Source organism: Manis javanica, chromosome 2 (assembly GCF_040802235.1).
Source record: "Manis javanica isolate MJ-LG chromosome 2, MJ_LKY, whole genome shotgun sequence".
Lineage (NCBI taxonomy): Eukaryota > Metazoa > Chordata > Mammalia > Pholidota > Manidae > Manis > Manis javanica.
In genome coordinates, this window is record NC_133157.1 from 67745148 (window position 1) to 67759632 (window position 14485).

At 41.8% G+C, this 14485-nt stretch overlaps 1 protein-coding gene across 3 annotated transcripts in view; it reads left to right on the plus strand.

Moving 5' to 3' along the window:
* MAMDC2 (MAM domain containing 2) overlaps positions 1-14485 on the plus strand; it is a 134210-nt gene that overhangs the window by 70506 nt on the left and 49219 nt on the right. For all 3 annotated transcript variants that reach the window (XR_001851803.3, XM_017651262.3, XM_017651261.3), the window contains exons 6-7: positions 4420-4676; positions 8478-8571. Coding sequence is in view for 2 of the 3 variants with exons in the window: in XM_017651262.3 (XP_017506751.3) it covers positions 4420-4676; positions 8478-8571 (351 nt within the window). In the remaining variant the exon portion in view is untranslated. The remainder of the gene's footprint in view (positions 1-4419; positions 4677-8477; positions 8572-14485) is intronic.

A 14485-nucleotide genomic window follows, 5' to 3' on the forward strand; every position in this document is an offset into this window, starting at 1 on the left:
TTCATAGGTAATTTCCAAGTAAGTTTTAATGCTTAAAATTGGCCTGTAGGATCCCCAGTGATTTGGTTGATTATAGGATCCTGTCCACCTAAGGTCCATCTATATAATATCTAATTGGATCCTATTTGAACTCAAATGATCTTATAAAAATTGCCTCTTCTAGAGATGCTGGGTGCTCTAGAGCCCTGGCCCAGACAGGAGGGTTGGCCTCACCGACCTGGGCAGGAGATGTCCCATAATACCAGACACTAGACATGATTGCCCAAGAACTCCAGGTTACCTTCTTCATTCCCCTTGGAAAGGTGCACAGTGGTGGCTGCACCCACCCAACTGTTTGCTCCCCTTGTGCAGAGCAGATTGTACCTGTGGACACACGCTCAGCCTGGGCTGGTTGTCATCCCTCCGGGCCAGCCTCCTGGCACAGACACCTCATGATTTCTGAAGCAGGCCACTCCTCCCTCTGCATTGATAAACTATGATGAGCTCCCTTTTGTTTCCCAGTGGGAAGCCGTCTTCCTCAGGTTGTCTGTGAATAGTACCCAACTTTGGCAACAAATGAACGATGGAAAGGAAAAGCAGAGCGCCAGAATGCGCTCTAGTCTAGTGGTTTCCTATGAGACTCGGTGTCAGCAGCCCTGGTTATTCCCAGCAGCCCGTCTGACTCACACTGGGCAGGTCACATTATGTTTGCGGGATGTTTTTTTTGGATCAGAAATTGACTGTGGCTCACTGGGCCTAGTGTCATGTAATGAGTTGTTAATGAGGCACTTCAACTGCAAATTCAGGGATTAAAGTATGGTCTGTACAGCAGGGGAGTAACAAGCCTTTAAAGAAAATGTTAGGTACTTTCTAAAACTGAATTGAATATTCAGGATTTAAATTGTTCTGTCAGGTGGGCAGGGGAATTTCTGGAAGAATACGTGACCACTTGCTCATTTCTGGGGAAGGAGAGGGGCCCAGAGGCGCTGATGTGCCTCCCCCTCCCTGGACACCTGCTTTAGTCACAGGTTAGCCACTGGCAGGGCCTGTGCCTGGCCACACTGGGTGCAACTGGAGGGGCATGAACTGATACCTTCCTTTCCCTCATCATTAAAAAATTTAACTTAATATCCATAAAATTTTTTTCAAGTGGATTTGTGAGGTCTTCTAGATTCACTGAGAGTCTTGCAGAGTCTTTGGAGGTGACCTCTCTCTTTATGGCTGGGTCCTCCAAAAGCAGGCCCTGAGCTGGGATGAGGTGGGAAAGAGATTCATTGGGGGAACTGCCTGTGGGGGATAAAAAGGGAGAGAGCTGGAGTAGTGGGGCTCGGACACATTCCCACGTCCACTGGTAGCAGACATCACAGTGCCCATGTGCCATTCTTAGGGATCCACAAAAATGGTCTAACTTATTTTAAAAACAAAAGAAAAAAAATGAATGTAATAATAACAAGTATAATAGTGAGTCCAGCCTATATTGTAATCATCTGTATTCCAATGCAGTTGTAAAATATAGTCTTTAATATTTTTTATGGGAGAGGGACCCACAGCCGCCAAAGCGCCAGGGAGAAGTCATGATGCAGCCCTGGCGGGGAGCGCCTTCAGCCCAGGAGGGAAGGCTGACCGCTGGCAGAGAGACAGGCCCAAATGGACCAGCTCCAGCTCTCCGGCCATGCATGCTCACTGGATGTAGACAGCCCGGTGTGTGCAGCCTGGGTACAAGCACTGCTGTGGATCCAGGGGGCTGGCAGCTGAGGCCACCAGCCAGCTACGGTCCCTGCATCAAGTTTTCCTGGAGATGGCAGCAGCCCCTGCATGGCCTCCTCCAGCAGGCTCCCCCAAGGGCATGGAGAGGGATTCAGTTTCATAAGTCAATACATATTACAGAGGGCATTAAACAATTCTCCTCTGCCATTGACACTCGTGTTATGAAGGTGAACTTGTCACATGTGTTCCCCATTGGTAGAGTGTTCACACTGAGGCAGGCCAGCCGCCAGCCGTACTTCAGAGAGACTGGCCCTCTGGGTGGGGAGTCATGGGCCTGCCTTCCTCGGCAGGTGGTCTCTGTTTCTATTCATTCTGGCATTCTGATCCTTTAAAACCCCTCCCCAGGGGCAGCAAAGTGGGAGCTTATCAGCTATTTCCAGCCTGCAGATACGTTTATTTGGCACATCCAATGTTTAAAAAATTGGTGGTGGGTGTTATGGGTCAAACTGTATTTCCTCAAAATCTGTGTGCTGACTTCCTATGCCACAGCTGTTCAGGATGTGACCTTACTTGGAAATAACCTTGTTCCAGATGGAATTAGCTACGATGAGATCAGACTGAAGCAGAGTGTGTCCCCAGTCCAGTGTGACTGGTGTCTTTATAAAAGGGGAAATTTGGATAGAGAGAAACATGCACAAAGGGCGAATACCACGTGAACATGAAGGCAGAGACCGACTAGCAAAGGAGGGCCAGTGATCGCCAGCCAGCTGCCAGAAGCTGAGACAGAGGCGTAGAGCAGATGCCTCCTTGCAGCCCTCCTCAGGAACCACTCCTGCCAACACCCCAATCTCAGACTTCTGGTTTCTTGAACTGTCAGCAGTAAGGTTCTAAGGTTTAAGCCACCTAGTTTGTGGCGCTTTGTCACGGCAACCCTAGCAGACTAATAGAGGGGGTATCATTTTTAAATGGATAGATATGCTATAAAAATCTGGATTTTGAGCTTCAGTGGGCTGGACATCAGGGTGTTAACTGGGAGGAGAGGGAGGGACCCTCAGGGACGGACCAGAGAACACAGGCCATGCTAGGGGCCACCATTTGTCACCACCAGGTGGTGGTTGCAGCATGAGAATATGGGCCCAGTACTGTCAGGTTTTCTGATATTTCCAGAGAAGCTTGATTTCTGTTTCTTGTTGCTGGTGAAATATGATTCAAATGTTAGTTTCAAACGAATTCATCACTCTCTTTTCTTCCCTGACCCGCCCACTTCAGTCACACACTTGGTCTGGCTGGCTCTTCTAATCATCTGCGTTTGTCATCTCTGTTTAGTCACAGTTGCATGGCTTGGTGAGATGATAAGGGATATTATGTTTAAATAAGAGATTATTCAGGGGGCTGAGCATTTGCTACTAGAAGAAAGTGGACTTGGATTTGTCCATCTTTCCCTTCTGCCGTGATGAGGTGAAGGTCTTATGGAGACTTTATTTGTGCTTTGAATAACCATTTGTTGAGGATCTGCCATCTACTGGGTGGTGTGCTAGATGCAGTCAGTATCTAGTGTATGAATGTGTATTTTCTTCCTAATATCCTTACTGCTATTTTGCTGAGGATAAAAGGAATAATTAATCAGGTACCATCTAATAAAAACAAGGTATTAAGCTATAAATCTTCTGAGTTTACAAATAGGGCATTCTATCAAAGCTACATTGTATAGCACTCCTCTGTCATTGTAGCTTAAATAAATTCCTATGAAATTGCTAATAATAATAACTACCCTTTATCCAGAACAGCCAATGGGGAAAGCATGATCCTAGATCGTTAATGGCATTATTTTATTTCAGTATTTAACTATGTTAGGCAATTATAGTGTACCAGGTGCACGCTAAGCTCTCCACATGCATAATCGCATTTTATACTCATATCAACCCTATGAGAGAAGTGTTTGATTCTCTTTTTAGAGATATGGAAATTGAAGCCCAGAGATATTCAATAACTTGCTCAAGGTCACGGGGCTGGTAAGAGGTGAAGCAGGATTCAATCGCAGCTCTCTTCCATGGTAAACTCTGTCTCTCCCCTTGCTGCCTTACGCTTTTGTTCACCAAGACGCCTCTGACGGAGGTCAGCCTCTGGGTCCACAGTGCACCAGGCCTTGCCGAGAGTGGTGTCACAAGTTCTATATCCCCAATCCCTGTCTGCTGTGTTGACTGACCAAGATGTTTTATTAAAGAGGCACAACTTGTCATTTAGTTTGAAGTCACAATCTTAGTTTCATTAAAAAAAATACCCAGCGCTGTTTTGTATATATTGTAAGATGTAAGGGAGGGTCCCTCTGTGCACTTTTAAAAACAGATGGTATGCTTGGTATGTTCTTAGAAACTTTATAACTCAGAGAAGGCTTGGGGAAGGGTCTGTTTCTTCCGGCAGCTGTGTTCAGCTTGCAAAAAGTCAAGTAGTTTATGTATTATACATCTACCTTTCTATGTATATTTTTCACTTCATTCCAAAGTAAGGCAAGGAAAAAGAATGGTTCTTACCTTGTGCTTAGCAGAGCACGATAAACTCCATATACTCATCTCCCAGCTGCAATATTCATCAACCCACAGCCGAACTTCCATCCATAGTTCATCCAAGTCTCTCCACCACTCCCACTGGGTTATTTAAATCCCAGAATCACATCGTTTCATCTGAAGCCCCCCCAGCCTATCTTATGCTGTGTTTTGTCTGTGTGATTTTCAGGCCATTACATGTATGTGGACTCAGTTTACATCAAGCACTTCCAGGAGGTGGCCCAGCTCATCTCCCCAATGACCACGGCCCCCATGTCCGGCTGCCTGTCATTTTATTACCAAGTCCAGCAGGAGAATGACAATGTCTTCTCCCTCTATACTCGGGATGCAGCCGGCGTCTATGAGGAGATCTGGAAAATGAGCAGCCCAGGGAATGCTGCCTGGAACCTGGCTGAGGTGGAGTTCAGTGCTCCGTACCCCATGGAGGTAGGTAGCCGCCCAGCAGGGATGGCTCCCGCACACAGGCACAGAGATCAGGAGATGCCAGCCGCGCCCTCACTCTTTCTTTTCTGCTTTATCTCAGTCTTTAGCTTTCTTTCCCCTTGATCAGTCCTTGCCACTTCTCCCTCTTTTCTTCCTCTTTTCTTCCTCTGTATTCCCTTCTTCCTTCTTTTATCACTTGCATTTTCTTGCAAGGGTATTTTTTCTAAGGACAAATGTGGAAAAGCCAGTCAACTATCTAGATTTCCTGGAAACTTCCTCCCTGTGAGCCCTGCGCTATAGCCCTGGTGAGGTCAAAGAGATCAATGCCCTCTAAGTGAAACTCACTCCTGAGCTTCCATTCCTGAGAGCAGTTATGAAGGTTTCCCTTACTTGAGGGAATAGTCTTTCTAGAGTGAAAAACAAACAAACAAACAAATAAACAAAAACCTTATTTTCTTAGCTTCTCCTTTGCAGTATAAATACTATCATAAGAATCAGAAATTTATGACTGTGGCTCCTGTTTGAAACAAACCTTTGTACTTAGTTTTAAAGCTTTTATAGTTACATAAGTGATAAATGCCAGTGCCAATGAATTAGAAAATTCAAGAAAGCAAAACAAACAAAAACAGCCTAGGCCAACCCTGCAAAGATGAGAAGGACTAACATTTTGATGTTTATCCCCACAGACATTTTTCCTAAGCATGTGTATTAGTACGTATCTGTATCTATGTGTGTATCCAGTAAATAATCAAACAATCCAACAAAGTCAAACAATCTATCCTCATGTTACAGAGACGGGGGAAAACAGAGTCCCAGAAGCCAGAGAGTTTCTATCTAGGTCACACAGCTGGTGAGTGCCAGGGCCCTTAGGAAAGTTCCTGGACTAAAATCTGACCGACAGCTAAGAGAGGCCCAGCTCTGTCTGAGGGTCCCCAGGACCTCTACAATCAGTGGGTGCAGACTGTGGGTACAGATTTAGAGCTCTAAGTAGTCTTCATTAACCCAGGATATCAGTGTCCCCTACTTTTCACTTTGTGCTTTTTGCAATATCTCCCTAATTCCCTTTATATTGCAAAGGAAGCTGATTATCCTCTGGACGCTTTCCGCATGGTGCCATCTGCTCACCTGACCTGGAGCTTCAGGGAGCGTCGGGATGGGTCTCGTTTTCTGAAGTGAAGTGGTCATCTCCTGATGGAATGCCTGCCACTCCCCTTGCCCTCTGCAGTCCCGCACTGTCCCCTCCATGTAGCCCCAAGGAGAGCACAATGCCTTTTGCAGCTCATGTGCTATTTCCCGTCTTGAAGTCTGCCCAGACCAGGACTTGCTCTTGCAGCCCAGTGGGAAGGTTTCTGTGAGTTTGGGTTATAAGGAGGAAAATAAACATACCTACTGCTTCAGAAAGTTTTCCTTCTATGAAAGTCAAATGAGTCACATACACAGTGAGGGCATTTTCTTCACAAATTCCTTCTATCCAACCATAAATTCCAATGTAGTGTAAGTGAGACTTTGCTGAATTTTCTTTTAAGTCAATGTTTGGAAAGTTACAACTCTGGAAACTTCAAAACTTCGATATATATCTTTTTGATTCACACATGTGTGATTTTGCTCTAGCAGTCTGAACTCATTATGCTAGTACTATTTGCTCTTGGGAATTGCCAGGACAAGAGATCTATCCTGCAGGAATCAGTGAATTTGTCATCATATATTCTCAAATAAATTTTAAAAGGAAAAACATTTGAGAACCTCTTTCTGAATAAGAGAGAACACATTGTCACATGGGCTCTGATTTGCGCATTCTGATCAGAAATTCTTACTCCTCCTGGTCAGTAAGATCAAGTTTAGTCATTGATTTTAACAGCTGGTACCTTGAAAACTAAATGTCACGGACCTGTGATGAGTCTGTAAACTTAATCTGCCCCTTATCATTTGTCCACATCTGTTCCCTTTGTGCTCAGCCCTTCTCCCCTTGCCAGAGACAAACCTCCAGAGCCCTTTCAGGTCTTGCCGAGTCCAGGCATCAGTAGGATCATTGTTGCGAAGCAGAAGGGGACCATCTTGTCCCAACCCATTTTTTCAAAAATGAAGAGACTGAGGCCTGGAGGAAAGAAGGGACCTATGTGAGCTAATTAGTGGCTAACAAGGCTCAAACCTGGATATGAGTTCAAGAGAGGTCATCTGGAGTAAAAGGCGTGAATTTAGTCCAGAGTTCATTACATACCTGACTCCAGGCTAGCACCTTATATGCATTATCTCATTTAATCTCTTCACCAGTCCTACAAGGTAGGTGGTGTTATGCCTATTTTATACATGAGAACATGAGGCCCTGAGAGGGTTAGCAATGTACCCAAAGTCATGTCGCTAGAAAGTGATAGAAATAGAAATGGGATTTGGACTCTGGTCTGTCTGCCTCCAAGACACCATTCTCTTTAGAAGAGGCTGAAAACTTAGAAGCTTATGGGTCAAATCTAGCTCACAACGACTTGCCTGCCTGCTAGAGTGGTTTTTGTTTGTTTTTGTTTTGTTTCATTTTGGTTTCTTTGCTTGTTTCAGGTTTCAAATTAATTGCCAACATTAAAAAAATTCAAAGATTTCAAATAAAAATCTAGAGATCCAGGTCCTCCTGACAGTTTGGTAGATCCAGACATGTGAGGCCTGAATTCCTACCCATCAGCAAAGCTGAGGAGCAGCTGCCCTTGTTAAATAGTCCTGTATTCTCCATTTCGGGACAGTCTGCACCCTTTGCTGCTGCATTCTGTCAAAACCATGTCACTCATTTACATGACCTGCCTGGCCCTCATAGGCCTTTGAGTTTCAACCCCTGCTCAACACTGTGTTTTCTCATGTTATCAAGTCCCAGGAGTGGACTGCTCACCTGGGTGATGTTCCCAGTGCAGGGGATGCTCTGCTGACCCCTGATCCCCATGGTCACAGGCAGAAGGTAGCCCATTGCACTCGGAGTTAAAGCTGGTGGCAGAGAAGAGAGAAAATCTCAGGGGGTTGAACTCATTAACCCTCAGTGTGCTTTCTAGCCATTCAGACCCTCCTGGACACACTAAAATTCTAACCTCTGTGCACAGAATTGCTGGGCCTGATTTTGCCACCAGAGAATCATCTCTGATTGCTGAATCTTTGTCCAGAACCTCCCCACAGAATTCCACGTAAGGAAAAGGAAAAGGGCCTTGGGGCTTAGCTCTCTGTGACAGGCAGGGGAAGGACCCAGGTTGCTTTCTGCAAGGAGCGTGTTGTTTCTTTAATTGAATTTCACAGTGCAAATTGTTAACTCTGTAGTTCTATCAGAAGTAATATAGGTACTCTCATTACTGGAGGTATTCACGGTACTCAAGGGAGCATCACCAATAAATACTCCAATAAAATATGACATAAGTCTTAGTATTCACTCTCCCTAAAAAAGGCTGTAGGTCACAGAGGCAGCTACCCAAATGCTTTTATTTATTTATTTCTCACGTACATAAAACTTGGCATCTCCTGGCTTGATTGACACATCATTTTCTTTTCTTTTTTTTCATTTAATTTTTTATAAAGATATTATTAATATACACTCTTATGAAGGTTTCACATGAATAACCAATGTGATTACTACATTTACCCATATTATCAAGTCCCCACCCATACCCCATTGCAGTCACTGTCCATCAGTGTAGTAAAATGCCACAGATCCACTATTTGCCTTCTCTGTGCTACACTGTTTTCCCCGTGACACATCATTTTCAATCATAGTGAAGAGCACTGAAGCCTGACAGAAAATATATAAACATGTTAACGATGTGTCATATTCCTCTGCAGGTTATTTTTGAAGTTGCTTTCAATGGCCCCAAAGGAGGGCATGTTGCCCTGGATGATATTTCTTTCTCTCCTGTCCATTGCCAGAATCAGACAGGTAAGCATGTCTTCTTCTTCTCCACATTTGGAATTTTCCTTTCTCAGTGGATGTCTGTGGTCAGGGCTTGACTTAATTCCTTCTCATTTCCTCACCTTTCTTGGGATCTTATCCTTTAAAAATTAACCAAATGGTCATTTTTCTAGCACGTCACTCATCTTACCCCTTACAGAGTGAATCTCTGTATTCTACTGATTTTTCTGACACCACAGCAGGGTCATGTGTCAAGGAGCTTTCATGTTCCCTACCTACTAGGAAATGAAAATTAAATAATGCTAACTCATTCCCTCCCCTTGTTTCTCTTTAAAGGCTATCTTGAGTACACAGACAGGTGGATGGGTAGGTGGGAAAAACTCAGAATCTAGTTAGGAGAATCATAAAGCCTCTCTCCAATTCTATGTGTGTCAATACCTATAAATGTCTGTTAGTATTTGGTATATTTCTCTGTGATAGTTTGTGGCTAAATATTATGTATTATGTACTTGATTTAATTTCTCTTTCAAAGTGAACTCTAAAGTTATTTTGGTATGGGCAATTTTGTTATTTCCATAAATTTCGTGTTTGGAAGAGAAGAAATTTTTCCTTTGGTGCCACTTTATCTTATTAACGAGCCCTCACTCTGGGTTTAAGAGCATGGGAAGTAAATTTTTGAAGTTGGCCTTTGTAGTCTGACTTTCACTTAAGATAGAATTGGTCTCTAATTTTTCATGGTTTCAGATATATTTTACAAGAAAATGAACTGAGAAAGGTAATATTTTCTACTTGAGCTAAACTGTTACCCCAAAATTAAAGAGACACATACTAAAGTGCTGAAAACAAATATTATTTTTTACTAATTCTAATTTTTTAAAAACGTAGTGAAACAGATAGGACCAGGCTGGACTTACATATTTACATATTTCATGAAAGTGATTTAACTAAGCTGTAATCAAGATTAAAAGTCTCTAAACTTGACAGAACCCAAAAACTAAAATTGCTTTACTCATCTCTTTGCTCCTACTCCTGTCAGTTGATAGTTTAGTGATACCAATAGTAGTTTTACGTCCTCTTTATCATTATTTTTAGAAAGCCTTCTCTTCTTTGTCACTCCGCATTTACATTGAACATAATTTTTTTGGTATCATTAATTTACAATTAAATGAGGAACATTATGTTTCCTAGACTCCCCACATCATCAAGTCCCCCCTACATACCCCATTGCAGTCACTGCCCATCAGCGTAGTAAGATGCTGTAGAAGCACTACTTGTCTTCTCTGTGTTGTACAGCCCTCCCCGTGCCTACACACACACATTATGTCTGCTAATTTTTTTTTTTTTTGAGAGGGCATCTCTCATATTTATTGATCAAATGGTTCTCAACAACAATAAAATTCTGTATAGGGGACTCAGTGCTCAATGCACAATCATTAATCCACCCCAAGCCTAATTCTCATCAGTCTCCAATCTTCTGAAGCATAGCAAACAAGTTCTTACATGGTGAACAAATTCTTACATAGTGAATAAGTTCTTACATGGTGAACAGTACAAGGGCAGTCATCACAGAAACTTTCAGTTTTGATCACGCATTATGAACTATAAACAATCAGGTCAAATATGAATATTTGTTTGATTTATATGTGAATCCCACATTTCTCCCTTATTATTATTATTATTATTATTATTTTTAATAAAATGTGGAAGTGGTAGGTAGATGCAAGATATAGTTTAGTGTTGTAAGAGAGCAAATGTAGATGATCAGGTGTGTGCCTGTAGACTATGTGTTAATCCAAGCTAGACAAGGGCAATAAAACATCCACGGATGCAGAAGATTTCTCTCAAAACAGGGGGTGAGGTTCTACGCCTCACCTCTGTTGATCCCCAATTTCTCACCTGATGGCCCCCCTGCGACTGTGCCTGTCTTAGGTTGTTCCTCCCTTGAGGAATCTTACCCGTCTCTGGCTAACTAGTCATCTTCCGGGGCCATACAGGGAAATGTAAAGTTGGTAAGTGAGAGAGAGGCAATATTGTTTGAAAAGGTTAGCTTTTTACTTCTTTGCAGATATATGCCCTGTGGCTTCTATGCCCAGCATTTGTCTTGAGGTATCTTTACCACTTGGAAGAATTATGATACTCAGTAAATTCGATATGAGGCACGAATTCTATTTAAGGGTTGTAATTTGGAAGGAAGAAGAAAAGCTATAGAAGTAGCAGACGGAAGAAAACATGGGAAGATTGATTATTTCTTTGACATATCTTCTTGTAGAGTAACTTAAGCATGTATAGGTTTTAAACTTCTAATTAAATTACAGACACACATTAACATAATAGGAATACAGTTACATAACCAAAGCAGACCTATAATTACCAGCCATCTCCAGTGAAACCAAGAAAACCAGTTAGGTACCCTAGGCATTTGTGAAAATTTATCTATGATATGATGGATATTGTCCAACTGAACTTGAACAGTCTGAGAGAAATCAGACAAATTAAAACAACCCATTCCTGGGAACTGTTCACATCCCATATGTTCTTTTAACAGTAGATAGTCTGTAGTTGTAAGATTTTGGAGCACTACAACTTGCACTTCTCCTAATTCTTGGTTGAATTCCAACAGTATAGATCCAGTCAAATTTGTTGTTTTACTGTATGCACAGGCCAGCTTAGATATCTCCTTCTTCATTCGCATGGCAAGTCCAGGAACTGGTGGGATGAATGCAGCTACAACTGTAGCAGCACCTGGATCTTTGTTGAGGTTTTTTGATGATCATCTTCTGGTATGACTCTTCCAGAGAGTGCTGATGTTGGAAGTTCTTCTTTATATCGTATCTTAGTTCATTTTCTGGGTAGCCAAATTAGGCTTTGATCCTCTGTATAAACACAAACAGACCCTTTGCCCACACTTTGATATGCCCTTTATACCATTGTGTAGAACTCATTGGAGGTCACCACACAGGAACTGCTTTTTTTTTTTTTAAGAGAAAGGAATATTATCAGAAAAATGTACCTCCATAGCCAGTCATCTGACACCCTTTAAGTGATCAAAATTAAAGATATTTAAAGCATGCATTAATCATTGATTTACAGTTAGTTTTATCCTATCAGGGAGTAATCCCCCTTTTCTTTTTTTTTTTTGTTATCATTAATCTACACTTACATGAAGAGTATTCTGTTTACTATGCTCTCCCCTATACCAGGTCCCCCCTATAAACCCCTTTACAGTCACTGTCCATCAGCATAGCAAATGTTGTAGAATCACTACTTGTCTTCTCTGTGTTGTACAGCCCTCCCCTTTCTCCCACCCCCCCATTATGCATGCTAATCTTAATACCCCCCTTCTTCTTCCCCTCCCTTTTTCCCCCCCATCCACCCATCCTCCCCAGTCCCTTTCCCTTTGGTACCTGTTAGTCCATTCTTGGGTTCTGTGATTCCACTGCTATTTTGTTCCTTCAGTTTTTCCTTTGTTCTTATACTCCACAGATGAGTGAAATCATTTGGTATTTCTCTTTCTCCACTTGGCTTATTGCACTGAGCATAATACCCTCCAGCTCCATCCATGTTGCTGTAAATGGTAGGATTTGCCCTTTTCTTATGGCTGAGTAATATTCCATTGTGTATATGTACCACATCTTCTTTATCCATTCATCTATCGATGGACATTTAGGTTGCTTCCAATTCTTGGCTATTGTAAATAGTGCTGCGATAAACATAGGGGTGCATCTGTCTTTCTCAAACTTGATTGCTGCATTCTTAGTGTAAATTCCCAGGAGTGGAATTCCTGGGTCAAATGGTAAGTCTGTTTTGAGCATTTTGATGACCCTCCATACTGTTCTCCACAATGGTTGAACTAATTTACATTCCCACCAGCAGTGTAGAAGGGTTCCCCTTTCTCCACACCCTTGCCAACATTTGTTGTTGTTTGTCTTTTGGATGGCAGCCATCCTTACTGGTGTGAGGTGATACCCCATTGTAGTTTTAATTTGCATTTCTCTGATAATTAGCGATGTGGAGCATCTTTTCATGTGTCTGTTGGCCATCTGTATTTCTTTTTTGGAGAACTGTCTGTTCAGTTCCTCTGCCCATTTTTTAATTGGGTTATTTGTTTTTTGTTTGTTGAGGCGTGTGAGCTCTTTATATATTTTGGACGTCAAGCCTTTATTGGATCTGTCATTTACAAATATACTCTCCCATACTGTAGGGTTCCTTTTTGTTCTATTGATGGTGTCTTTTGCTGTACAGAAGCTTTTCAGCTTAATATAGTTCCACTTGTTCATTTTTGCTGTTGTTTTCCTTGCCCAGGGAGATATGTTCAAGAAGAGGTCACTCATGTTTATGTCTAAGAGGTTTTTGCTATGTTTTTTTCCGAGAGTTTAATGGTTTCATGACTTACATTCAGGTCTTTGATCCATTTTGAGTTTACTTTTGTATATGGGGTTAGGCAACGGTCAAGTTTCATTCTCCTACATGTAGCTGTCCAGTTTTGCCAGCACCATCTGTTGAAGAGACTGTCATTTCGCCATTGTATGTCCATGGCTCCTTTATCAAATATTAATTGACCATATATGTTTGGGTTAATGTCTGGATTCTCTATTCTGTTCCACTGTTCTGTGGTTCTGTTCTTGTGCCAGTACCAAATTGTCTTGATTACTATGGCTTTGTAGTAGAGCTTGAAGTTGGGGAGTGAAATCCCCCTTACTTTATTCTTCTTTCTCAGGATTGCTTTGGCTATTCGGGGTCTTTGGTGTTTCCATATGAATATTTGAATTATTTGCTCCAGTTCATTGAAGAATGTTGCTGGTAGTTTGATAGGGATTGCATCAAATCTGAATATTGCTTTGGGCAGGATGGCCATTTTGACAATATTAATTCTTCCTAGCCACGAGCATGGGATGAGTTTCCATTTGTTAGTGTCCCCTTTAATTTCTCTTAAGAGTGACTTGTAGTTTTCAGAGTGTAAGTCTTTCACTTCTTTGGTTAGGTTTATTCCTAGGTATTTTATTATTTTTGATGCAATTGTGAATGGAGTTGTTTTCCTGATTTCTCTTTCTGTTGGTTCATTGTTAGTGTATAGGAAAGCCACAGATTTCTGTGTGTTAATTTTGTATCCTGCAACTTTGCTGTATTCCGATATCAGTTCTAGTAGTTTTGGGGTGGAGTCTTTAGGGTTTTTTATGTACAATATCATGTCATCTGCAAATAGTGACAGTTTAACTTCTTCTTTACCAATCTGGATTCCTTGTATTTCTTTGTTTTGTCTGATTGCTGTGGCTAGGACCTCCAGTACTATGTTAAATAACAGTGGGGAGAGTGGGCATCCCTGTCTAGTTCCCAATCTCAGAGGAAAAGCTTTCAGCTTCTCGCTGTTCAGTATAATGTTGGCTGTGGGTTTATCATGAACGGCCTTTATTATGTTGAGGTACTTGCCCTCTATACCCATTTTGCTGAGAGTTTTTATCATGAATGGATGTTGAATTTTGTCAAATGCTTTTTCAGCATCTATGGAGATGATCATGTGGTTTTTGTCCTTCTTTTTGTTGATGTGGTGGATGATGTTGATAGATTTTCGAATGTTGTACCATCCTTGCATCCCTGGGATGAATCTCACTTGGTCATGGTGTATGATCCTTTTAATGTATTTTTGAATTCGGTTTGCTAATATTTTTTGAGTATTTTTGCATCTACGTTCATCAGGGATATTGGTCTGTAGTTTTCTTTTTTGGTGGGGTCTTTGCCTGGTTTTGGTATTAGGGTGATGTTGGCTTCATAGAATGAGTTTGGGAGTATTCCCTCCTCTTCTATTTTTTGGAAAACTTTAAGGAGAATAGGTATTATGTCTTCCCTGTATGTCTGATAAAATTCCGAGGTGAATCCATCTGGCCCAGAGGTTTTGTTCTTTGGTAGTTTTTTGATTACCGCTTCAATTTCGTTGCAGGTAATT